General features: G+C 43.4%; 1 protein-coding gene across 1 annotated transcript in view; it reads right to left on the bottom strand.

Moving 5' to 3' along the window:
* Positions 1 to 25,565, bottom strand: part of SIDT1 (SID1 transmembrane family member 1) — a 62,204-nt gene that overhangs the window by 24,214 nt on the left and 12,425 nt on the right. Inside the window, 8 exon segments of the mRNA XM_027765651.1 lie at positions 1,110 to 1,227; positions 1,444 to 1,585; positions 2,558 to 2,631; positions 3,940 to 4,006; positions 5,153 to 5,226; positions 7,544 to 7,689; positions 8,987 to 9,058; positions 17,891 to 17,934. Of these exon segments, the coding sequence (XP_027621452.1) occupies positions 1,110 to 1,227; positions 1,444 to 1,585; positions 2,558 to 2,631; positions 3,940 to 4,006; positions 5,153 to 5,226; positions 7,544 to 7,689; positions 8,987 to 9,058; positions 17,891 to 17,934 (737 nt within the window).

Below are 25,565 nucleotides of genomic sequence, written 5' to 3'. Positions count from 1 at the left end.
TGAGTAGCCATGGGCGACTTTCTACCTCTGGACTTGCAAACGGTGAGCTGATACATGTCTTTAGTTTTCAATCCAGTATGAATTGGATTTTTTTTTCTATTGCTTTCATCCTGAAGCAGAGTTACTGCTTAATTATGCTAAGTTACATAGAAGAACCTTTCTAGAAGTCTGCTGGTGGGGTTCTCGCTGGCTTGCTGCCCAAAGCCTGCCTTCAGACCTAGCCATGTGATCATTTAGTGTGAAAGTTTTCTAATTGGAAAAGCTATCAGAGAGGGACCAGCAGTTAGCATAATGGCTATGTCGCTGAACTCCCATGTAGTCGACCGTAGTTCGAGTCCTGGACCCAGTGACTTAAACTCATGCCGGGTGCATATGTATGCGTGCCCAAGATCCTGAGAGGGGAATGGAGGAGAAGGGATTGTGGCATGGTCATCCCCCAGGGGGGTGATTTCTCGCTATCTGTCTCTGTCTCTCTCTTTCTGGTGAGCACACATGCCCGATAGCAAAACTATATAAAAAAAAAAAAAAAAGCTGGGACCAACAGTTAGCGTAATGGCTATGTCACTGGATTCCTATGTAGTCGACCGTGGTTCATGTCCCGGACCTGGTGGCTTAAAACTCACGCCGGGCGCATGTGCGTGTGTGCCCAAGATCCCGAGAGGAGAACGGAGGAGAAGGGATTGTGGTGTGGCCATCCTCCCTGGGGGGTGATTTCTCGCTTTCTGTCTCTCTGTCTCTCTCTGTCTGTCTGGTGAGTGCATGCACCCTATAGCAAAAACCTCTCTAAAAACAAACAAAAAAAGCTATCAGAGAGAAAAAGTGGTCCAACATTGAAAAACAGGGTCTGTTGTGAGGTGCTCTCTGATCACTTGAGCTCACATAAAATCTTATTTATTTACTTTTTCTGAGACAGAGTTTCGTCATGTTGCCAGGCTGGCCTTGAACTGTGATCCTCCTGCTTCAGCCTCCCCAGGAGTTAGTATTCCAGATATGCACCACCATGACCAACTAAAATGCCATTATATTCTTCCAAGCATGGCCCTGGCATTTTTGAAAGGGTCCTAGGATAAGACTCCTATAACTGAAATCTGGGTATAAACTTTAATTACCGAATTGGAAGTTGGAGTAATTCGGGCAGACGTGGTAACATGCACTGAGTACCCCTTCCATCATCAATGCAATGCCCATAGCATAGAAGAGACCAAAGTGTTTGGGAATCCCATACTCCTGAGAAAGGAGAGAGAGCGGTTAATAGAAAGATCCTGAGATCCTGATTCACAACATAGTTACCGGCTCTGGAAGCCCAGGGGTCTGGCGGCAGGCGGTTTATCACACATCATCCTCATCACACAATCAAGCCAGCCGTCTTTCCCCTTTGCAGGTCTTGTTTGGAACCACAACTCTTCCTGGCTCCCACATCCGACTCCCCTACTCCCTCCTCACCATAGCAAAGATGTCTTTAGCTTCCAGCGCTCTTCGATGGAGCACATCTCGGCGCAGCACTATCAGCAGGCAGAGGAAGCACAGCAGGAAGAGGAAGCCCAGAAGCACATGGCCCAGGTTACTGAGAATATTGTTGAAGGCACTACAGGGATGAGTGAGACACCACAAGAGGATCAGGCAATCAAAGGATTCGGAGAATGAACGGAAGCATGAATGAGCGAGAGGACTTGTCACTGGGTATTCTCTATCACCAACCTTCCCGTAAGATTTCACGATCAGAAAATCATCAGAGATCATCTTTAAGCTAACCTCTGCACTTGAGGGTGTGTGCTTAGCTCAGGATAATACGGCTGTGACCTCTTACAGGTGCCTGCTCAGCTTTCCTACCCCCACCCCATCCTCTCTTGTCCTCACGGCACTGGCACGCTGTGAACCCTGGGAAAGAGGAAAGAGTTGCTCCAAAGACAGGTAAGTGTCCCAGCTGCGTTGTGACAGGGAATTCTCACAGAGGCATGCTATGTGTCTCTGATGGTAAGTTTCTGTATAAGTGGGGGTCGATGACAGCTAGCCACGTTTTTTCAGGAAACCGAGGCTGGTTCAGCTCTGGAGTGTAGACTAGGCTCGCAACTCCCAACCTAGCGTTCTTTCCTTGTCAGCAAGTTCTGGTGGCTAGAGCAGGGTCTTGGAGGTCACAGGCCTGGGGTTGAGTCCTGACATCATGAGCAGCTGAGGAACCTTCAGCAAGTCTGTACCTGACTACGCCAAAGAGTCTTCTTCTAAAATCGGCGGTACTAGCATCTGTCTTATAAGGCGTTGATTGGATTGAGGGAAACAGCAGACTGCCAGCTCTCACCCATGAGTGAATGCCATCATAAGAACACCAGTTGGTGTTTCCAAAAACACCACTGCCTTCCTCTGAACAGGCCATTCTTGGGATTGTTTCCCGAGGTTTCACACAGCAGTGACAGAAGTATACCCGCTCTCATCTGGGACTAATTACTCTTACCCTTGACTGTGGTAGTTTTCTGTGGTTGTTTTTAGGATTTTTAAAAACCGAAATCACAACATTAGAGAGAAATGTCCAATTGCCTCTCAGGCAGAGGACTGGGTTTACCTCAGGACGCCCAGGGGGTGAGCGCAGAGGAAGTTGTAGTAACAGATGTCCTGGTTGCCAGTGACATTGACCACCTGTAAAATCAAGAAGTGGAATTACACGTCTTCTCCATCCTCCGAGCCCTGCCTGGAGTCACAAAGAGCAGGCAGGCCTCAGGGCGACGAGTGAGCGTTTGGCTGGAAGCAATGCTCCTTCTCGGCAGGCGGGATTAGGATCTGCAGCTGCTTCTCAGCAGACTCACTTGTCTGAGATGTTACCAGCTTGCTCTAAATGGAAATCTGTGAATCTCATCATGGGGCCTCCAGGGAGCTTCTAGTGTGTTTCCTTTGTCACTGTAATAAAAGGATTGTGAAAGGGAGCTAACATGGGGACTTACATGTTAGGACTGTCACCCCACGTCCTATTTTCTAGATTAATGCTGGGATCTCTGGAGTTGTCCCACCCTCAAGGTGGAAATGATAACCATGGGGCAGGTAGACATGAGATGTGTGTTTAGTTTTCCAATTTATCATCATCTCGATCAAACACCTTCCTAAAGTACAGCCCAGCTGTCTCTTCTGACAGGGTCCCAGTGTAAGCACAGCATATTTACATTACAAACAGCGGTGCTTAAACATCAGGACGGCCTTGCCTTCATTACATAGTAAGCGTGGAATTGCCTAGTATTATTAAGCCGTTAGTTCTCCAACTTGGCCATCCTTTGGAATTGCTGCAGGTTTAGACAATACTGATCCCTGGTTCCACTCTCAAATGGGTACGGAGTACAGCCAGGACACTGGGATTTTTTAAAAAAGATCCTCAGATGATTTTAGGCAAGTTTAAGAGCAGCAGCATTAGAAACCTTCAGCTTTGTGCTCTTCTAATGGGCTTTCTTGTGTGTGATAAATTCTAGAGGAGGTCACTTACATGACCTAGACCCTCGGGCCTATAAAGAAACAATGTTGATTCTCAAAAGATTTTAATATTATTTTCTTTTGTTTTTTAAAAATTATTTTTGTTTTTATTTTAATATTTTGTTAGTTTTATAAAGTTGTTTTCAATTTTCCAAAACATATTATCCTTAACGAAAAGGCACAGGCTAAATCAGCTATTAGGTTTCTTCATGTCGGTCTGAGGCTTTATTTGCGCTCCTTCTTATCCCATGATGATGAGAAAGCTCAGGCTGGTAAATAGCAGATGGAGTTCGTAGATATTACGGTCAAATGACTATGAGACAATAAATAGTTGGAAACTAGACTGAAAGGTCAAAGCAAGAAGTCCGGCTGGAACCCAAGTGGGAAGTCCATTCTTCACCTGATGCCAATAATAGCCTCCTCTGTAAGTCACAGCGAAGACTCCCCCTGCAGGACGGGAGCTGGGACTGCGGGCTAGGGAGCACTTACTGTCTGGTAGGTGATGACCAGCTGGATGACTGGCAGTGCGTAAAACACAGCGATGGTGGTGATGTTCCTAAGCAGGCAGAAAGAACTGGACATTATTCCTAAATGAAGAGTGGGGACTCTGCTCAACTGCTTTCCTTTTCTTTTTTCTTTCTTTTCCCTTTCCTTTCCTCTCCCTTTTCTTTTCTAAGTTTATCTATTGAAAGAGAGAGGTAGAGGGGGAGGGAGAGTGAAACACGGACCCCCAACAGGACCTTCCCAGGCTACGGTGCACCCCCAAACCTTCCAGCCAGCCAGGACACAGGTGCACTGTTGACCCAGGATTGAACTCTGAACCTTCCCACGTGGCTCCAGTATTGCACACTGTACCGCCCCAGCTGGGTCTTTGCTCAATTTTCTGTAAAGAATGCTTCTATTCTATAACTCCATAATTAACTTGTAAAACTAGTCTGAGGCTAACTAGGTGGTTTCTGTTCTCCAGTCTTCCCCACCTCTCTCTTCCATTTGGTACATAATGTCTCACCTAAAGGAGAGATAAGGACGTAAAGAACAACTCCTTTTGGCTGCTATTAGTTTGGAGGCAGAGCAGAACACTGAAAATACTAACCGAAAGATGACAAGGTTAGTGATTGGCACCCAATATATGAGTTTTTTTCCCCTTCCTGTCCATACAGCCATTAGTAGAGCAGTATAAATGATATCTGCTTCTGCTCTAGTAGAGCAGTATAAATGATATCTGCTTCTTCACATTATCAAAGGTCTATCTCTTTAGGATGTTGTTAGATTCAAGTGATCAAAGTAAAGTAATGGGGGAGAGATCACACGAAGGGGTGACTCTCTTTGATAAATCTTATTTCCAAGATGATGGTCCCACTGCAAAATTCCATGAGGCCCCTTGTCCCCTGTTTTTTCCTATTGTCGATATCCAAGTTAGAGGGCATCCTTCGGAAGAAGGAATGGGAGGAGCTGTCAAAGGACAACGGTCAGCTTGGGGCTTTCTGAGGGGAGGGAGCAATCCTTGCAGGCAGCTCAGCCATGACAGGAAGGGAGACCGTGTCTATGTGCACGACATCATGGATCTACCTGCGACTGGCTGGTGGCCTCATCCCGTGCCCCATGAAAGACTCAAACTTTGTGACGTAAGTGATTGTGGCTTTTACAAAGAGACTTTTAAGTTTACTTAAGGGAACCATGGTCCTATGGGTCATCTACTTACCAAAAATAAATCTTATACTTTTTGCTGACAATTCTTCGGTCCTTCCTGGATAGATCTGATAGGTAAAGGAACATCTGGGCCGCCAGATAAAAAGAGAACGCAAAAATGTACATGGTTTTTCTTGTATAAGATACAAAGGAGGTCTTTGCAAATTTCCATTTAATTTCTCACTAGGGGTTACAATTACTCAATAAGACTTTTAATTTTGCTTTTCCTAACATACCTTAATAAAATATCCTAATATTTTCCCTAGAATATTAAGGATTGCTGATGTGAGAATCCTACTGGGAGTGCTGAATTCTTCCATCTCAAGAATGGATTTCCCAGACCTCAGAGCTATGTGATTCTTTTTCTTTTTCTTTTTTTGGAGAGGTTTTCACTATAGGGCGCGTGTGCTCGCCAGACAGACAGAGAGAGACAGAGAGACAGAAAGCGAGAAATCACCCCCCAGGGAGATGGTCACGCCACAATCCCTTCTCCTCCATTCTCCTCTCGGGATCTTGGGCATGCATGCACACGCGCCCGGCGTGAGTTATAAGCCACCAGGTCCGGGACGTGAACTGCGGTCGACTACGTGGGAGTCCAGCGACATAGCCATTATGCTAACTGCTGGTTCCCCACTATGTGATTCTTGAATTACATAAGGTTAAGGCAATTCGCCTTCTTATCTCTTATTGGCTGTGACACCAGATACTAACACCAGAAAAACACGGGCCTTACTCCTGAGAGATGGTCTGTACAGAACCAGGAAGCTTTCCGGGTTCCAAATGAATCTCTATCATCTGGTTAGATCCCTTCATCTTTTAATAGCCAGTCACTTCAGACCCTCAGCCTATTTTAATATTCTCTCTCTCTCTCTTTTTTTCCAAGCACTTGCAAGAGAGAGAGAGAGAGAGAGAGAGAGAGAGAGAGAAAGAAGTTGTCCCCTGGAGACATGGCCACACTGTCACCTCTTCTCCATTCTCCTCTTCAGATTTTGGGCACTCATACACATGAGCCTGGTGGGATTTTCAAGTTGCTGAGTCTGAGATTCGAACTGCAGTCAGCCATGTGGAAGTCCAGTACCTTAACCACCACAACATCTGCTTCTCCCAAGCTCACTTCTTTTTAATACTCTTTCTTTATTTTAAAATAATTATTTTCTTTAACTTTATTTATTTTTTTAATTGGACCAGAGACAGACAGAGAGAGAGAGAGAATGTGAGAAAGTAAGCTTGCCAGGTCCAGGACTAGAACCATGGTTGGCCATGTGGGAGCCCAGCACCCTTAACCACCATACCCTCTGCTGACCCTTAATACTCTTTCTTTCTTGAGAGAATTGCTAATTGATAGATTATTGCTTTTAGTCCACAATTATATTTTATCTAAGCTCTCTGGGGAATAGATTTTTTCCCTAAAGGAAGCAAAGGCATGGCTGAAGTTTATTCTACTGCTGATCCTTCTGCCCTCTCAAGGAGTAGGCCAGCCTGAGGTAGGTACCTTGGTCCGGATGATGTTTTTATCACTCTCAATTTCCGGCATGGTGTCAAAGTCGCTCTCCTCCACGGAGCTGTCTGTGTCAGATTGGCATGGTTGCCCACCCTCGGGGGAGGACACCTGCCTCCCAGGACTGGAGCTTGACTCATCTGAAACACAGAAAACATATCTGCCTTCCAAAGCCAAGAAGAGCCTAGGAGCCAGAGCCTCTCTGCAAAAGGCATGGTGCTGATTTAGTCTAGGAAATATGGTGTTCAGAACTGCCTACCCACAGACATGTTCTTCTCCATTCCTTCTCTGTGGACTTTCGCAAGAGAGAGAGAGAGAGAGAGAGAGAGAGAGAGAGAGAAAGAAGTTGTCCCCTGGAGACATGGCCACACTGTCACCTCTTCTCCATTCTCCTCTTCAGATTTTGGGCACTCATACACATGAGCCTGGTGGGATTTTCAAGTTGCTGAGTCTGAGATTCGAACTGCAGTCAGCCATGTGGAAGTCCAGTACCTTAACCACCACAACATCTGCTTCTCCCAAGCTCACTTCTTTTTAATACTCTTTCTTTATTTTAAAATAATTATTTTCTTTAACTTTATTTATTTTTTTAATTGGACCAGAGACAGACAGAGAGAGAGAGAGAATGTGAGAAAGTAAGCTTGCCAGGTCCAGGACTAGAACCATGGTTGGCCATGTGGGAGCCCAGCACCCTTAACCACCATACCCTCTGCTGACCCTTAATACTCTTTCTTTCTTGAGAGAATTGCTAATTGATAGATTATTGCTTTTAGTCCACAATTATATTTTATCTAAGCTCTCTGGGGAATAGATTTTTTCCCTAAAGGAAGCAAAGGCATGGCTGAAGTTTATTCTACTGCTGATCCTTCTGCCCTCTCAAGGAGTAGGCCAGCCTGAGGTAGGTACCTTGGTCCGGATGATGTTTTTATCACTCTCAATTTCCGGCATGGTGTCAAAGTCGCTCTCCTCCACGGAGCTGTCTGTGTCGGATTGGCATGGTTGCCCACCCTCGGGGGAGGACACCTGCCTCCCAGGACTGGAGCTTGACTCATCTGAAACACAGAAAACATATCTGCCTTCCAAAGCCAAGAAGAGCCTAGGAGCCAGAGCCTCTCTGCAAAAGGCATGGTGCTGATTTAGTCTAGGAAATATGGTGTTCAGAACTGCCTACCCACAGACATGTTCTTCTCCATTCCTTCTCTGTGGACTTTCATTTTTCATCTTCTCCTATTTTTATACTTAACTTCTCTGTCTCTGGCTGAATACTATGAAAGAATAAGGGCATCTGCTCTGTTGACTATTTGGAGGCAAAAATAACATCATGCTTGCATTTCATGTTTCATATTTAAAAATATGAACATAAATCCATAAGCACATACACACGCAAGTTAGGTATCGCATCTATCACATACATGTGTAAGCACACACATAGCCAGCAGCTATGCATGTCTCGGACTCAGAAGTCCCCACATGCATGTCTATGATTACATAATGAGAACAGCATTCTCAGGGAGAAGAATCCTTCTGTTCCCAGGAATGTTTCCCAGAGCAGATGGAGTTTGTGCAGCTCGATGAGCACACGAGTCCAGCCTACTTTCTGCTTTGTTTCTTTGGTTCAGAGGGTTTTAAAAATCCTGTTCTTACAGGATTAAAAATAAGTAGCCTGCATGGAGCCCACATGCTTCTCAACGTTATGGAAACTGGTCAGAGTACAGGATCCCAGGCCCTGCACGGACATTTTAAGGAGCACCCTTTATCGGCCCACAAGCATGGAAGGGCAGATGGCCTAACACGCTCCCACCCTGAGAAGCCAGGAGTAGGGATTCTGTTCCTTTCAGGCCACGCAATGAATGCTGGGGTTGCTGTGGGAACGACTGGGTGGCAGTGAGCAGGTTCGGTTACGGAATTAGCCAAAGCGAAGGACTGGGAGGCTTCAGCCCGTTCACCTGCAACATTGCCTTAATCTTCTCATCACCCTTACTCCACTGAAACCTGAGAATAAAACAACCAGTCAATAGACAGACATCAGGTGCCCTGTGACACATCTTTCATGCCGTAAACTCAGGCTGGGTATTTAAAAGTCCCTAGGGGCCTTGGTAAGGGATGGAAACCATTGTAGGAAATTCTGCTCGAGTGTGGCTGGCTCATGGAAGCCAGAAACAGAACAACAGAGCTGGAGAAAGAGCTGGAAGGAAGTTTCTAGATCATCCAACCTATCCATCTTACATAAAAAAACGATCTCGCAGGATGACTGCCTTGCTCACAGTTATTACTGGTTGAAGGGACTCTGTATCCCATTTCCTGGAGAATCAGGAAACACCTCACACATGAGCTCCGTGTAGGAAGTACCTATGGCTCCGTAATTGCTCCCTTCAGGCGTGCTGGCAGCAATGGGACGTGACACAGCCGTATTCCCAGAGCCTATTAAAAAATGAAGAGGCAAACACTTCATATCCAGGTACTAAAACAAAGCAACATAATATTCAAGTAAAATATTAAGTGGCTTGAATCGGCAGGTCGCAGTATTTTATTTTTTTGTATTTTTAGAGAGATTTTTGGTATAGGTGCTCCCCAGAGAGACAGAGACAGAGAGACAGAAACAAGAAATGCATGGCCATGCCTTAATTCCTTCTCCTCCATTTTCCTCTTGAGACCTTGGGCATGCATGCACACTTGCCCAGTGTGTTTTAAGCTACCGGGTCTGGGACTTGAACCACTGTTGACTACATGAGAGTCCAGTGACATAACCATCCTGCCATCTGTTGTCCCCAGGTCACAGTATTTTACATTTGGTTTTCTTTCAGCTAAGGACTACAGGCTACCTCTCACCTTCCACCTGTTTTTATACTGCTCTACGAAAGAACCAAAAGCCTCCAACAACTCCTAGGTTGTTACAGTCAGCTCTCTTCATCTGCTCGCAAACTTCATTTCTGTATGTGGGCAGTAAAAACATTCACAGCTTTACAAGCCATTTTTGCAGGGTACATCATGGTTTTTGCATATGTTTTTAAACTTCTTGTGCCCACTCATTTCCTCCATCAAGAAAAGTAATGAAGTCCCGTCAGAAGCAGGTGATCAGAGACCAATTGCCTTGTCCTTTTGGGGTCTTAGCGGGGAGTCAGCTTAGCTGGGCAGCAGGGCTTTGCACTAGTTCAGCCTTCTAGGTAGGCGAGTTTGTTCCTAGGGCCCTCAGAGTGCATTTCCCCTGGCATTGTTACTAGCAGGAGAGCCCTCGGGGTGTTGCTTGGCTTTTCTCAGGCAAACCCAAAATATGTAACCTAGTATTTATATTGTCTGTGCTTTCCCCTAAGTTCCAGGCAAAGACGCAGGCTACCCTCAGACTCTAAAGCACGAGAGGGCAGATCTTCTGCACCACAGCGGTGCTGAGTGAAGACGTGGACAATTTCACAGACTCTCCTTGACCTAGCACAGATCTGGCCAGTGTTACAACACAGAGCTTTGTCGCGGCTTCCGCGACTGCTGCTGTGGACTTCATCAGCTACTGCTACTGGGACGCCACTGTGGGTACTGCCTTAGCTGTGGACTTGCTCCTTACTCCTCCTCCTCCGGTGCTGCTGCTGCTGCGTGTACTTCTGCTGACTCTTATTTACCCAAACTGACCGTATTGCACACTTCTTACTCTTTTAACTTTCTAGTAGTCCTAGAAGGTGGATGTTGTTATTAATGTCTTCCTATTTAAAATATGATAAAAAATAACGAGGTGCCAAGAGATCAAGTAATTTGTTCAGGCACTTAGATACCTAACAAATAGAGTGAATTATACTAGTCTCGGGTAAAATTATCTTCTGGGGCTGGCGGGTGGTGTGGTGGTTAGGGTGCTGGACTCCCCCCATAGCCAAGCATGGTTTGAGTCCCAGGCCTGGCAGCTTGCTTTCTCACTTTCCCTTTTCTCTCTGTCTCTGTCTGGTCATATTAAAATATAAATAATAATAGCAAATAAAATAAAATAAATAGTTCTTAAAAAACTGATCTTGTTTTAATGTATTTTTCATCATATATATCGAATCATCAGAAAAATATGATGTATTTTTCTATGCAAAAATGCATCATGACTTTACCAATGACCCAATATTTAAGATGAACAATATGGGACTAGCAGTTGGCGTAATGGCTATGTCACTGGACTCCCATGTAGTCGACTGTAGGTCGAGTCCTGGACCTACTAGCTTAAACTCACGCTGGGCGTGTGTGAGTGCGTGCCCAAGATCCCAAGAGGCAAATGGAGGAGAAGGGATTGCGGTCATCCCCCTGGGGGGGTGATTTCTTGCTTTCTGTCTCTCTCTCTCTTTCTGGTGAGTGCATGCGCCCTATAGCAAAAACCTCTCCAAGAAAAAAAGAACAGTGTGATGTTCTAATGTACATGTATGAATAAGATGATTACTAGGGTAAACAAATGAACATGTCCAGCACTTCCCATAGTTACCTCTGTCTTGTTTTAGCACCTAAAATCTCTTCTCAGCAATACGGAGTGAAATATTATAGCGACAGCCCCTACTGTGCCTCAGGTCTCTGCACTAACCCATCCTGCAGAGCTGCCAGTTTATACCTCTGACATACGTCTCCCATTCCTCCCCTTCCTGCCCCTGGGGACCCCTATCCTACCCTCTGCTTTTGTTTTATTTTTTAGATTCTTTGCAAGTGAGATCACACAGCATTTTTCTTAGTGTCTGGTTTATTTCACTTAACGGAATGTTCTCCAGGTTCATCAGGTAGGTCATATCACAAATGGAAGTATTCCCTTCCTTTTAAGAGCTGAGTAATATTCCACAGTGTGTATATAAACCGCCAAAGTTATTCTTGTCATTTAAAACATACGACAGGGATTTTTTTCAAAATATGAAAAATTGGCAGTAAGTGTGCTACTTTCATATGAGGGTACCTTTCAAAAGAGACAAGGAACTTGAGGTTTATTTGCATTTCCAGTTTAATAAACACATGTATTTTAAAAAGTAGTACGTACAACCTTTGCTTTGGAGATCGGCTGCGGCTACTTGCCGATGGTCCCCTCTTGGGATAGGGTCATGCTCACATCTTTCTGTTTAGTTCCTTGTGGGGAGTCCCATGGACCCCCTGTGTTGGTTTTATTCCTTGGTAATATTGTGATTTTTTTTTTTTACATTTTTCTCAGTATCTTTCACATTGTTCTCTTTACAAGTTTAAACTTGCTAATTTTTAAATATGGGGGAAAAACAGTATAGAAAGCAAACAGATACCAGAGACAGTGGGGGAGGAGAGTGGGAGATGGCAGAGGATAAGAGATAGGGAATCAAGGATGGGGGAGAAAAAACAAAACATACAGGAGACAAGAAATAGAAACTTATTTGTTGACAATAACATGTATGTTGATGTGCTTGATTGAGACAATATACAGTGTACTCTGGATGGAAAAATCTCATTTTGTATGCTGTAATGATGTACAGTGAATGAATGTAAATTTAAAAAATATTTTAAAAAGTTTAGAAAAATAAATAAATAAAAATAAGAAACTTGCTACCCTTTTTCTCTTGCTTAAAATGTAATTTTAAAAATTACTGACTGTGCAAATAGTGAATGAAGAATGAAATTAAACTCAGAATTTTTGGCATTCTGCCATTGCTGGGAAACCCTCTGATGGAGGAGGTAGAAATGCACATAGGAAAATGCTTGAGTTCCGTGGTGGCAGGAGGTTGGAATGGGGTGCGTGTGTGCATGTGTGTGTGTGTGTGTGTGTGTGTGTGTGTGTAATCAAAAGAAAAATGAAAAGTAAAGCCAATGCAAGCACAAAATCAGCCATTGTTTTCTTAGGCGACAACTTTGTTAAAAAGAAAATGCAGCTGTGTAGATCTGTTCATACTTCCATAAATCAGTGCGCTCTGGGTCATAATTGAACACCGTCTGGTCTGGTGTCGCTGCTGGCTCTGTGTGCTCCGAGGCACCTGCAGCATCATGGCTGTTAGGGACAGGAGCACAGGACTGTCATGTGCAGTGCAGTGGCAGGCACATAAACACACTTCTGCTCTCTGGACTTCTCTCTCTTTCTTTCTTTCTTTCTTTCTTTTTTTTTTTAAGTTTATTTGGTCATATCTTCCATGGAGAGAGAGAGAGAGACCTCTCAACAGATCTTGATGCCATGATCCACCCTCAGCGTTCATGCAGCCCTGATTACACATATGTACATGCCCAGCAGACTCAGGGAGGTCTCCAGATTTGAACCAGGAACCTTCTCATGTGGGATTGCCTTGCAGAACACTATACTGCCTGGCACCATTTGGCCTCCTTACCTCTGTGGACTTTTATATGCACAATTTAAGTATGAGGCTGGTAAACGTGGGATAACAATGTTCTGTTAATTTTGCTTATGCTTAAGGCCATTTATGAATGCAAAAACTGGAGGGCCAGCAGGAGGCATGGGGGTTAAAGTGCTAGACTCCCACGTGGGCAGCCACAGTTCAAGTCCCGCACCTGGCAGCTTGAAAATCATGCCAAGAGTGTGTGTGCATGTGCCCAAAATCCTAGTAGAAGAATGGAGGAAAAGGGACTGTAGAGTGGCCATCCTCCCTGGGGGGGTGATTTCTCACTTTCTCTCTCTCTGTCTCTCTCTCTCTCTGTCTCTCCAGTGAGCACACACATCCTGTGGCAAAAACCTTAAAAAAAAAATGCAAAAGCTGAAGCATTTCCTCCCAAACTTTAAGTACGATCTTGGAAGGCAGGCCATATTTATATTTAACTGTATAGTATTTAAAAAGCAGAATTAAACAGAAAATATCAGTTTATAGGACAGACCAAGATGTTCTGGCTGGAAATAGCAGTCATGTAAGATTGTGAATGATCTCATTTTAATGAGGAAATTTGTTTTGGTGTGTTTTTCTCGGAGTGTGATCCCTTTGCCATCTGTCTACTTCTAACACCGAACAGGCTATGCCTCCACACTGGCTTCGTATGTGAGATGGCCTGTATGAGGAGAAAGTGTTAATTTCATTTCATTTCGAGCATGTCTGGATCTCTCAGGGACTTCAGATTTCTGGTGGCCCTGTCCCCTTCTGTCTCTGCAGACGCAGGAGGTTGGAAGGTAGAGAGTTAGAAATGATGTGGGTTAGCTGCCATGACAATTTGTTATCATGCCAATTAGGGACCTACCCTAACTGGTCTCGTGTTTTATTTCAAAAGTTGAGAAGAGGGGCTGGCAAGTGGCGTGGTGGTTAAGGGTGCTGGACTCCCACATAGCCGACTGTGGTTCGAGTCCCAGACTGGTGGCTTGCTTTCTCACTTTTTCTCTCTCTCTCACTCTTACTCTGTTCTTCTCTGGTCAAAATAAACTAAATAAATAATGTTAACTGAAATAATTCTTAAAAAAAGTTGAGAAGAAAGTGAAGAAAGCTGTTAAGTTTTGCAAAAGGATGTAAAAGTAAATTTCCTCTAAGAAAAAGTTGGACAAGAAAATCGAAGACAAGAGCAGAGAGGCGGGACTAGGCGTGAGGCCTCCTGTCACAGACACTGATGACAGCCTGTGTCCTGGTTCTCCAAGGCCATCTCTCAGCCCCACGAGTCTACTGCTTGTTAAGAGGCCGGTCCAGTAGCGGCTTTATCTGGGGAAGGATTTGGTGGCCATTTGGTTCTTTTTTATTTTTTAAATTATTTTATTGAACTTTATTTTATTTACTTATTTACTTCAATTTTACCAGAGAGGGACAGAGTGTGTGTGTGAGAGAGAGGGAATGTGAGAAAACAAGCGACAGGTTCGGGACTCGAACCGCAGTCAGCCATGTGGGAGTCCAGTGTCCTTAACCACCACGCCACCTACCGGCCGCAGCATTTGGTTCTTAAATCTACAAACTTGTCAGGCTTGTTAGTCCCTCTCACTTGAGAAACCAGCCTCCCGTGATGCTGTACCCGGGTCCATAGTGACTACTCATGTGGTCCCAGAGGGCTGTGAGGTAGGCTTCCTTAGTCTCTCTTCCTGTTGGTAACTGGATTCCTGTGGAGGCTCTTTAACAATGATGAGAAACTGGGGAACCTCTCTGAGAGACGGGGAACTATTTCTAGACTACAGTCCTTTCCTAGGACCCCTAGCTGATCAGAGGCCCCTCTTTAGCCTGAGGAGATGATTGGAGAACAGTGCCTAGCCATTCATACTCCAGAAAGGTCACTCCCAGGCCTCTGGAGCAGCTCTTTACCAACACCATTTCCACCCTCCCAGGATCCAGGGTCTTGTCTCCTTCAGCCCATGACATGTGAAAGAAATCTTTGTGCTTTTCAGCATAATTGGGGCCAACTTAATTAACATTTTTAACATTTTCAAAAACAACTTAATTAGGGACAGCAGGTGGTGACGAGGTTAAAGCAGCTGGATCCATCATGGTTGAAGCCGCAGTTTGAGTCCTGGATTCAGTAGCTTGAAAATCACATGAAGGGCGTGTGCGTACATGCCCATGATCCCGGGAGGAGAATGGAGAAGGGATTGTGCATGGCCATTCCCCCTGGGGAGTGATTTCTCACTTTCTGTCTCTTTCTTTCTCTCTCTCTCTCTCTGTGGTGAGTGCACATACTCTATAGCAAAAACTTAAAAAAAAATCAATTTAATGAAAGAACTGCAGGCATGTTAAAGAAACACACAGTGGCCTGCAGATTGTGAGGCCTACCATCACCTAGCCACAGCAGAGCTGCGCCCTAACTGGCAGCTTGCAAGGAGCTGGATCCATTTCTTCATCCTGGTCATACTTAGTGTGAAAACGTTAGGCCTGACTTCTTGGGTGCCCAGCACTGCAGTGACTCCTCCTTTGCAGTGCTTACGTTAACAACGAGGAACCGATCTATTCTAGGCCAATGAAACAGGAGAAGTTGCTGGGGGCCCCTGAAAAAGTCCTCCCCTCTGACATCAGGTGCAGGTGTGAGCCCTGATCCAGGTCATCACCAGAGGAAAGCAAAACCCAGGGAACGGGAGGGAAACACACCAGAGCCCCTGGACAGAATCAACCCTGAAATCGAGCCTTCTGTTCAACTTTCAGGGGCAGAAATATCTTTGTTGTGTAAGTGGCTTTAAGATTTCTTTTGTGGTTGTTTTTGTTACTTGTAGCTACACAAATGATCTATCTTTGCTCTTTTTATTATTTGTTATTTTTATTTTTGCTCACTATTACGACATGCTGTCGGAAGGGTGCTTCTCTCTCTCTCAGCTAATTTTCAGAACTTTCCTCATCTTAGACAGTGGTCTGGCTCAAGTTCAGCTCTGTTCAGTTACGCTTCAGTTTAGGAGACCCTTGGGAACTTGGGATTTCTTTAATTATTGTTAGGATATTAAAACGGCTTTTCTCTTACAATTAAGGATACAGACCATTGATTCTCAGCGCACTCAGTGGGATCTAACCAACTGGGCTAAGTTCTATTAGGTCAAAAATAATAGGAAAACCTGGGGAATAGGAAGAAAGATGAGATCCAGAGAAAAGATGCATCCATTTCAACATCTTATGAAAGTAGCACACTGCATTTTAAAGCCGCTGAGCAGGTGTTCTTTTATGGTCTTTTATACTGGCAGTTGGATATGCTCTAAAGCGAAATGTCTGGGTGGCTAGAAAAATACACATTAAGAAAGATAAGACAGAGAGAGAGAGAGAAAGAAGAAAGCCACCCATCAAAGGGATAAATGTCCCTTCGGAGATGGGCAGAGGAGTTTGTGTCTTTCCAAGGTTTTGTGGACCCCTCCAAATGCAGAAAAGACCGAAGTAAACACATGTGCCTAAAAAATCAAGTTCCACTTCATCAGTCCTCTCCAAAGCAGCATTCTATGCTTACTAAATTATGAGCACTGAGCCCATAAATTACATGCTACTTTTTGGTTTATTTTATTTTATTCCTATGTTTTACATTCAATCACATATATCTTTACAACATTGAAAATGAATTTTCTCAGCATGAATACCCTGCATGTTAGTTTAGTCAGAGCGATTACCACACATACTGTCATCAACGAATAACTTTCCATTTGTCTGTTGAAATTTTTTCCCTTGAGGGTATTGGGGGGGTCCTGTAGGTGGCACAGTGGTTAAGGTGTTGGACTCTCACATGGCCAACTACAAATCTGAGTTCTGGTGGCTTGAAAAACCCAACTGGGAACATGTTCATGCCATGCCCAAAATCCCAGGAGGAGAATGAGGGAGAAGGGAGTGCAGCATGGCCATGCACCTAGGAGGTGAAGTTTTCATTTTCCCTCTGTCTGTCTATCTCTGGCAAGCAAATGTGCCCTCTAGCAAAAAACAAAAACAAAAGCAAAAACAATACAAAACAAAACAAACAAAAACAAAAACAAGAAAACCCTCATTATCTCTTTCTGTCTCTCTCTGGTGAGCGCACATGCTCTATGAGAAAAACAAACAAACAACTAAATTAAGTGAAAAAAATAATGTTTTAAATGAGGACATTTGGCCAGCAGGCATGGAGGTTAAGGTGGCTGGATCCCACATGGTCAACTGAGCGATTTGAGTCCCAGACCTGGTGGCTTGAAAAATGCTCCAGTCATGTGTGCCCAAAATCCAGAGGGGAGAGTGGAAGAGAGGGGATTCTGGAGGGACCATCCTCCCTGAAGGGTGATTTTTCACTTTTCCTCTCTTTCTCCCTTTCTATCTCTGGCAAGTAAATGTGCCCTATAGCCAAACAAACAAATTCCATCTGTGGGTTTAGTGCCTGTCATCAAGTTCATCTTCAACAAATTTTTTTTTAAAAAAAGATTGTGGAATTGAATTCTTTTGTTCAAACTCTCAGTGTGGAGGAAAGGGCAAATTTCAAAGATTGAATATTTAATTACTCTTAGTCTCTCAAAGTTATTATTCTATTTGTTGTATTTTCTGTTGTAATTTTCTCCATACTTGAACAAACAAGCCTCTGTGTTAGAGGCGACACGGTAAATCCTTGCTATTCACAAACCAGCTTTGAAATAAGATAGGTAGAACAATGATGTCCTAGAAAAGACTGAAGTTTTCAAAAAGACGACTGTGACAAAGGGGCTGTGGATGATTTTTACCAGGGACATTCCAAGTAAAGACGTGGAGTATGAACATCATATCACAATAGTGATCCACTATGGAATTAGTTCTCGTTAGCTCTCTTTGTAATAAAACCCGCAGATTACTCTATTCTGTGGGATAGAAACCAAGGGGGAGTTTGTAAATTGTAAAAGACAGAGAGACAAAAGAAGCATCAAATGGGATGTTGTCATCCTATCTGACATCATTTTGAATTGAAACCAGGAATTTTACTTACCGTCAGTGGAATCAAAGCTTCCATTGATGGGTTTTCTCTGAAACCTGCAAATAAGCATATATATATATATTTGCTTCGAAGATAACAAAAACCTCAGCATTTTTAACAGAGTTATTGTCATTATTATTATTATTATTATTTTTATTTGACTAGAGAGAGACAGAGAGAGAGGAAGAGAAAGTGAGAAAGCAAGCCACTAGGTCTGGGACTCAAACTGTGGTTGGCCATGTGGGAGTCCAGCGCCTTACCCACTGTGCCACTTGCTGGCCCCAACCTCAGCCTTTTTTAATAGTTGTTCTTTGTAAACTTGGAATGTAGCAATACTTCAGTCCTTATGGCTGATCAAATTTCATTCTGTGTACAAATCACATTTTATTTTTTTGCTTCTACTTGATGGACATTTTGGTTGTTTCCGCTTTCTGGCTATGATGAAGAACTCTGCTGTGAACATCTGTGTACAAACTTTTCTGTAACATGTTTTTAATTTTCTTGGTATATACTCAAGGGTAGAACTGCTGGGAATGAAGTAACTATGTTTATTTTTTTTCCAAACTGTTTTCCACAATGGCTGCATAGCAAGCTCTGTCTGACACTCTTTTTTTAAAAAAAGAACTATTTTATTGAACTTTAATTAATTAATTAGTTTTGATTTGACCAGAGAGGGACAGAGTGAGAAAGAGAGAAAGAGAGATGGAAAGTGAGAAAGCAAGCTGGCAGGCACAGGACTCGAACTGCAGTCAACCATGTGGGAGTCTAGCGTTCTTAACCACCATGCCACCTGCTGGCCCCAACACTCTTTTTTTAAAAAAATATATATTTATTGAATTTTATTTATTCATTCATTTATTTTAATTTGACCAGAGAGAGACAGAGACAAAGAAATTGAGAAAGCAAACCACCAGGTCTGGGACTCAAACTGTGGTTGGCCATGTGAGAGTGTCCAGAGTCTTAACCACCATGCAACCTGCTGGTCCTGCCTGGCTCCAACACACTTACCGGCGATATATGAGGGTTTCAATTTCTCCACATCCTTGCCAACTCTTGTTATTTTTCATTTAAAAAAATTATTGTAGCCAGGCCAGTAGGTGGTGTGGAGGTTAAGGTGGAAGTTAAGGATCTCACATGGTCAGCTGTGCGGTTCAAGTCCCAGATCCGGTGGCTTGAAAAATACTCTAAGCACCTGTGTGTGCATGCCCAAAATCTCAAGAGGAAAATGGAGGAGAAGGAACTGCGGTGTGACCATTTCCCCCGGGGAGGCTTTCTCGCTTCTCTTTCTCTGTCTCTCTTATCTAGTGAGCATATGCACACTTTCAAACTAAAATAATAATTATAATAAATAAGTTTAAAAAATTTTATAGCCACCTTAGTAGATGTAACAACTCTTTATAATTTTGATTTGCATTTTCCCGAAGGCTAATGATGTTGAACATCATTATTGGCTAAGTGACTATTTCCATATCTTCTTTGGAGAAAAAGTTATTTATTTATTCTTAAAAAATAATCATTTATTTAATTTTATTTGTTATTATTATTATTTTTAAATTTGTTATAGGGCACATGCACTCACCAGAGAGAGACAGAGAAAGAAAGAGAGGGAGAGTGAGGGACTCAAACTGCTGTCAGCAATGCAGGAGTTCAGTGCCTTAACCACCATGCCACCTGTTTGCCCTGAGCATTAGCCATTTAAGTCCTTAGTTTTTGTTTGTTTTGTTTTAAGAAGTGTTTCCTATTGGGCATGTGCACTTATCAGAGAGACAGAGAGATAGAAAGTGAGAAATCACTCCCAGGGATGATGGCCACATCACAATCCCTTCTCCTCCATTTTCCTCTGGGGATCTTGAGCACGCACGCACACGCACCCAGTGTGAGTTTGAGCCACTGGGTCTGGGAGTTGAACCACGGTCGGCTACTTGGGAATCCAGTGACATAGCCATTATGCCAACTGTTGGTCCCCTCATACATCATCTTAACACTGAATTTTCTATTCCATGAATACAAAATTTCTTTGCATTTTTTAAGGTCTTCTTTAATTTCATTCAATGAGATTTTTTTTTTTTAGGTTGGTTTGTTTTTTTAATTCTCCAGAGGGTGCATCACTCTTCAGGGAGGGAGACAGAGAGAGAGAGAAAGTGAAAAAGCACCCCCCAGGGGAATAGCAATGCTACAATCCCTTCTCTTCTATTCTCCTGTCAGGATTTTGGGCATGCGTTTACATGCGCCTGCATGTTTTTCAAACCAGTGTATCCAGGACCCGAAACATGCAATTGGCCATGTGGGATCCAGCTTCTTTAATCTCTGCATCTCCAGCTGGCCCTATAGTTTTTAGTGTACAAGTTTTACACTTAATTTGTTAAATTTACTTCTAAGTGTTTTATTATTTTTGATGCCTTTATGAATTTTTTTTTTAATTTCATTTTTAGATTGTTCATTGCTGGTGCATAGAAATACAACTGATTTTTGTATATTGATTTTGTATCCTGCAATCTTGCTTAACTCAAGATTTCTTTTTGGACTGATGAAAACATTCTGGAATTAGATAGTGGTAATAGTTATGTGAATATACCAACAAAAATCACTAAATTATATACTTCAAAGAGTTGGATTTTTATGGTCTATAATTATAGCTCAATAAAACTGGTACTAGGAAGCCAGGTATACCATTTGAAAATGCCTACAAAAAATTAAAATGCAAATTACCCTCTTTTCCCAAAATAAGCCTCCTTTTTGGATGTGAGGCTGGAAAGGTGGGTGAAAAAAGTTGAAAGCCAGAAGTACTCCTGTTTTGGTGCATACTCTTATTTACTTTCAGATGAGGACTCCAGAAGTTGTACACCTTGGGGCTGACATGTGGCATGGTGGTTAGGGTGCTGGACTCCCACATGGCTAACCTCAGTTCGAGTCCCAGACCTGGTGGCTTGCCTTCTCACTTTCCCTTTCTCTCTCTGGTTAAAGTAAAAAAATAATAACAATAAATAAAATTAATACATGAATAATAATTTTTTTCTTTTTTTGAGAGGTTTTGCTATAGGGTGCGTGCATTTGCCAGAAAGACAGAGAGAGAGACAGAGAGATAGAAAGCTAGAAATCCCCCCCCAGGGGGGATGGCCATGCCGCAATTCCTTCTCCTCCATTCTCCTCTTGGGTTCCTGGGCACACACGCACACGTACCTGGTGTGAGTTTAAGCCACTGGGGCTGGGACTCAAACACGGTCAACTACATGGGAGTTCAGTGACATAGCTGTTACACTAACTGCTGGTCCCCATGAATAATAATATTTAAGGGAGATTTTTGCTATAGGGCAAATACACTCATCAGAGAGACAGAGAGAGACAGAAAGTGAGAAATCATCCCTCAGTGAGGATGGTCATGCTGCTGCAATCCCTTTTCTTCCATTCTCCTCTCAAGATCTTGGGCACAAACGCACACACACCTGGTGTGTTTTAAGTCACCAGGTCCGGGACTTGAACTATGTTTGACTATGTAGGAGTCCAGTGACATAATCATTATGCCATCTGCTAGTCCCAAATAAATAATTCTTAAAAAAAAAAAAAAGAAGAAGAAAGAAGGGGACCAGCAGTTAGTGTAATGGCTATGTCGTTGAACTCCCATGTAGTCAACTGCGGTTCAAATCTCGGACCCGGTGGCTTAAAGTCACACCAGGCACATGAGCGTGTGTGCCAAAGATCCCAAGAGGAGAATGGAGGAGAAGGGATTGTGGTGTGGTCATCCTCCCTGTGGGGTGATTTCTCACTTTCTGTCTCTCTGTCTCTCTGTCTTTCTGGTGAGTGCAGGCACCCTATAGCAAAAAAAAAACCCCAAAAACCAAAAACCAAAACAAAACAAAAAACAAAAAAACACCTCTCCAAAAAAAGAAAAAAAAAAAAAAAAAAAACGAAGAAGAAGAAGTTGCACAGCTTGATCCTCTATTATTTGGTGAGAAAACTTTTCTTCATAACTTTTCTGTTGCTGGACAGACCAAACTCATCCCTGCCTCTGGCCTCTGGCCTTATTCTCTTCCTGGACATTCTCTCCCCAGACCCTTACATGGTGAACTCCTCCTTAACATTCAGTTATCCATCTGAGAGGTTTTCCCGACTGACCAATCAGATTTAAGTGAGTGCTCCCAATCCAGCGATTCTCTATCACCCCACTGCGTGAACTCTCCTCCAGTCACTAGCTGAAACGCTTTTCTCTCTTAATTGCCTTCTCGCCTGTATGGCCTCCTCTCTACAATGCCAGCTGTGTTATGACATGTAACTATAACATAGTCGAGTAGGTGTCTGGACTGTTTTGTTCACCACTGACTGTCTCTCTAACCTCTAGGCCAGGGTCTGCCACACAGGAGATGATAACCAATTATCTGTTGAATGAACAAGCCGTATCATTAAAGAGAGCCGTTACAAGCTGGCCTGGCTGTTCCAGCTGGCCAGTGCGTCTGTGGTAAGGTTCCTTTTTAACAATCTTAGTGATAGTGATTGGAGAAAAGTCGTACGGACTCAGAGAAGACGATCTGTGTGGATTAACAGGCTTTACCCCCATTGGCAGTCGGTTTTGGAATGGATACAATTCTTCTTTAGAGAAGTGAAGTGGTTTAGAAAGCGAGGGTGAAACAGGCAGTGCCCAGTAAACAATGGGAAAAAGCAAGTGAGACCTGTGCTAGGTTGACTGCAAAATCATTGCACTTCATCTCGCATCCAGCTCCTTTTATCAAGAGGGAGACACGACATTATTTTCATCTCTTGAATATGAACTGGCCTTGTGACTTAATTTGGCCAGTAGAATGAGTGGTATTATGTTAATTAAATTAATTAATTAAAGAGGTTTTTGCCTCAGGGCACATGGACTCGCTGGAGAGAAAGAGACAGAGACAGCAAGAGGGGAAAGTGAGAAATCATACCCCAGAAGGGGTATGGCCATGCTGCCATCCCTTCTCCTTCATTCTCTTCCCTGGATCTTGGGCACACACGCACACATACCGAGTGTGAGTTTCAAGCCACCATGTCTGGGACTTGAATCGCAGCTGACCGTTTGGGAGTCTAGCAATGTAACCGCTATGCCATCTGTTGGCCCCTTAATTTTAAGTGGCACATAGTAATTGTGTATATTTGTGGGACACAATGTGATGTTTTGATACATGTATTATACACATAAAGTGATCAAGTCAAGATAATAAAATGACCCATCACCTCGACTGTTATTTCTTTGTGGTGAGCACATTTAAAATCCTCTTTCAGCTATTCTGAAATATACACTATATTACTTACTACAGTCACCTTGCTGTGCAATAGAACACAAGAAATTATTCCTCCTATCTGACTAAAACTTTGCCCCCATCGACCTGCGTCTGCCCTTTCCTCACTCCATCTCACATCCGGGAACCCCCATTCGACCCTCTACAAGTTCAACTTTTTGAGATTCCACATGTAAGGGAGGTATGATATTTGTCTCTCAGTATTTGACTTTTTTCACTTATTATAATGTCTAGCTTTAACCATATTATCACAATGACAGAACTTCCTATTTTTATTTTTTAAGGCAATCTAGTGTTTCATTGTATATAGATACCACATTTTATGATAAAAATTTCACTTGTCTATTGATGGACACTTACGTTCTCGGCATGTCTTGGCTATTGTAAATAATGCGGTACGGCACCACTACTGAGCCTAAGGAGGCTGTGAGCCTACATCTGAAAGAGGCCTTGCACTCTTCTGCTGTCTCTCCTGGAACACATTAGACCCAGGACACGTACAGCTGAGGTCAGTCTTAGAAGATTCAGCTCATAGGAGACCTGCCAGCGGATCATACTTATGACCACACCTAGCTAAGAATGCCAAACCCAGTCCCATTAGCAGACTTATCTAGCTGCTCCATAGGTTTTTCTGTTTATTTTAAGAATGATTTATTTTGGGACCAGCAGTTGGTATAATAGTATGTCGCTGGACTCCCATATAGTTGACCATGGTTACAGTCCCGGACCCGGTGGCTTAAACTCACGCCGGGCACATGTGCATGCGTGCCCAAGATCCCGAGAGGAGAATGGAGGAGAAGGGATTGTGATGTGGCCATCGCCCCTGGCAGGGAGGGGTGATTTCTCACTTTCTGTCTCTTTTTCTCTCTCTCTGTCTTTCTGGTGAATGCATGTAACCTACAGCAAAAAAAAACAAAAACAAAAACAAAATCCTCTCAAAGAAAATAATTATTTTATTTGTTATTATTGTTACTATTACTTTAGAAAATAATTATTTTATTTGTTATTATTGTTATTATTACTTTAAATTTGATCAAAGTGAGACAGAGAGAGAGAGAGAAAGGGAAAGCGAGAAACCAAACCACCAGGTCTGGGACTCGAACTGTGGTCAGTCATGTGGGAATCCACCCACCTGCCAGCCCCTAGGCCATAGGTTTTTGAGCCAACTTAAATACGTATTGTTGCAGGCCACTGAAGTTTCTGTAGTTGTTTTCCTATGCAGGATTATCGTGGCAATGGATGACTAATACAAGAATCAAGGGAAGGATGAGGACTCTGGGCAGTTCAGACTCAGTCTGGCACTGTGGAGAAGGACAAACAGAGAACATGTGTGCGGAGGTTGCTCAGAGCCTGCACGTTTATTGTACGGGTGCCAGAAAAATGCGTTGAGTGGATTGGGCTGGGAGAAAGGAAGGGAATGGTATTTAGATTCAGGCCAATACAGACACATATAGACGCTTTGCTTCTTAGTTCCCTGAGGGCAGGGGCCACGTCCATTGTCAATATTTGTCACCCTCATCTCACAGTATGCACTATAAATCCTACACATGTTGCCAATAAGGCATGTGGGAACTCACGATAAACGGCATTATGCTGAGAGGCTTGGCTTCGTGTGGTTTTGAGAAAGTTTGTGAATTCACTGAGTTTAATGAAGGAAGAGTTCTATTAGCATTTGTCCTCAGTCTAGTCCCCTATTTAGAATGCCACATGGCTCTTAAGTCTCCAGATTTTTATTTTCAGTTTGTCTATATTTGGAGCAAATCTATGCTTGTGCATTTGACTGTAGCAAAAGAATCTGCAGCAAGAAATTTCAACAGTGCCTTATACCACAACATTTAAAAAAACTATGCTCTTGGGCCGGCCAGAGGCATAATGGTTGTGGCTCTGGACTCTCATATGGTCGACTGCATGTCAAGTCCTGGATCTGGTGGCTTGAAACTCATGCCGGGCACGTGTGTGTGTGTGTGTGTGTGTGTGTGTGTGTGTGTGTGTATGTGTGCATGCGCCCAAAATCCTGAGAGTAGAAGGAAGGAGAAGGGATGGCAGTGTGAACCATCCCCTGGGAGATGGTTTCTCACTTTCTTTTTCTCTGTGTCTCTGGCGAGGACACGCACCCTATAGCAAAACTCTCTCTCAAGAAAGGCAAAACAAGGGACCAGCAGTTAGCATAATGGTTATGTCACTGGACTCCCATGTAGTCGACCACAATTCACGTCCCGGACCTGGTGGCTTAAAACTCACACCAGGCATGTGTGCGTGCGTGCCCAAGATCCCAAGAGGAGAATGGAGGAGAAGGGATTGTGGTGTGGCCATCCCCCCCGGGGGGGGGGGGATTTCTCGCTTTCTGTCTCTCTGTCTCTCTCTGTCTGTCTGGCGAGCGCACGTGCCCTACAGTGAAAATCTCTCCAAAAAAAAAAAAGGCA

The sequence above is a fragment of the Tupaia chinensis genome, unplaced genomic scaffold, assembly GCF_000334495.1.
Source record: "Tupaia chinensis unplaced genomic scaffold, TupChi_1.0 Scaffold139218_1, whole genome shotgun sequence".
Lineage (NCBI taxonomy): Eukaryota > Metazoa > Chordata > Mammalia > Scandentia > Tupaiidae > Tupaia > Tupaia belangeri.
The sequence above is the reverse complement of the archived record's forward strand: the minus strand, read 5'-3'. Positions and strand labels throughout refer to the sequence as shown.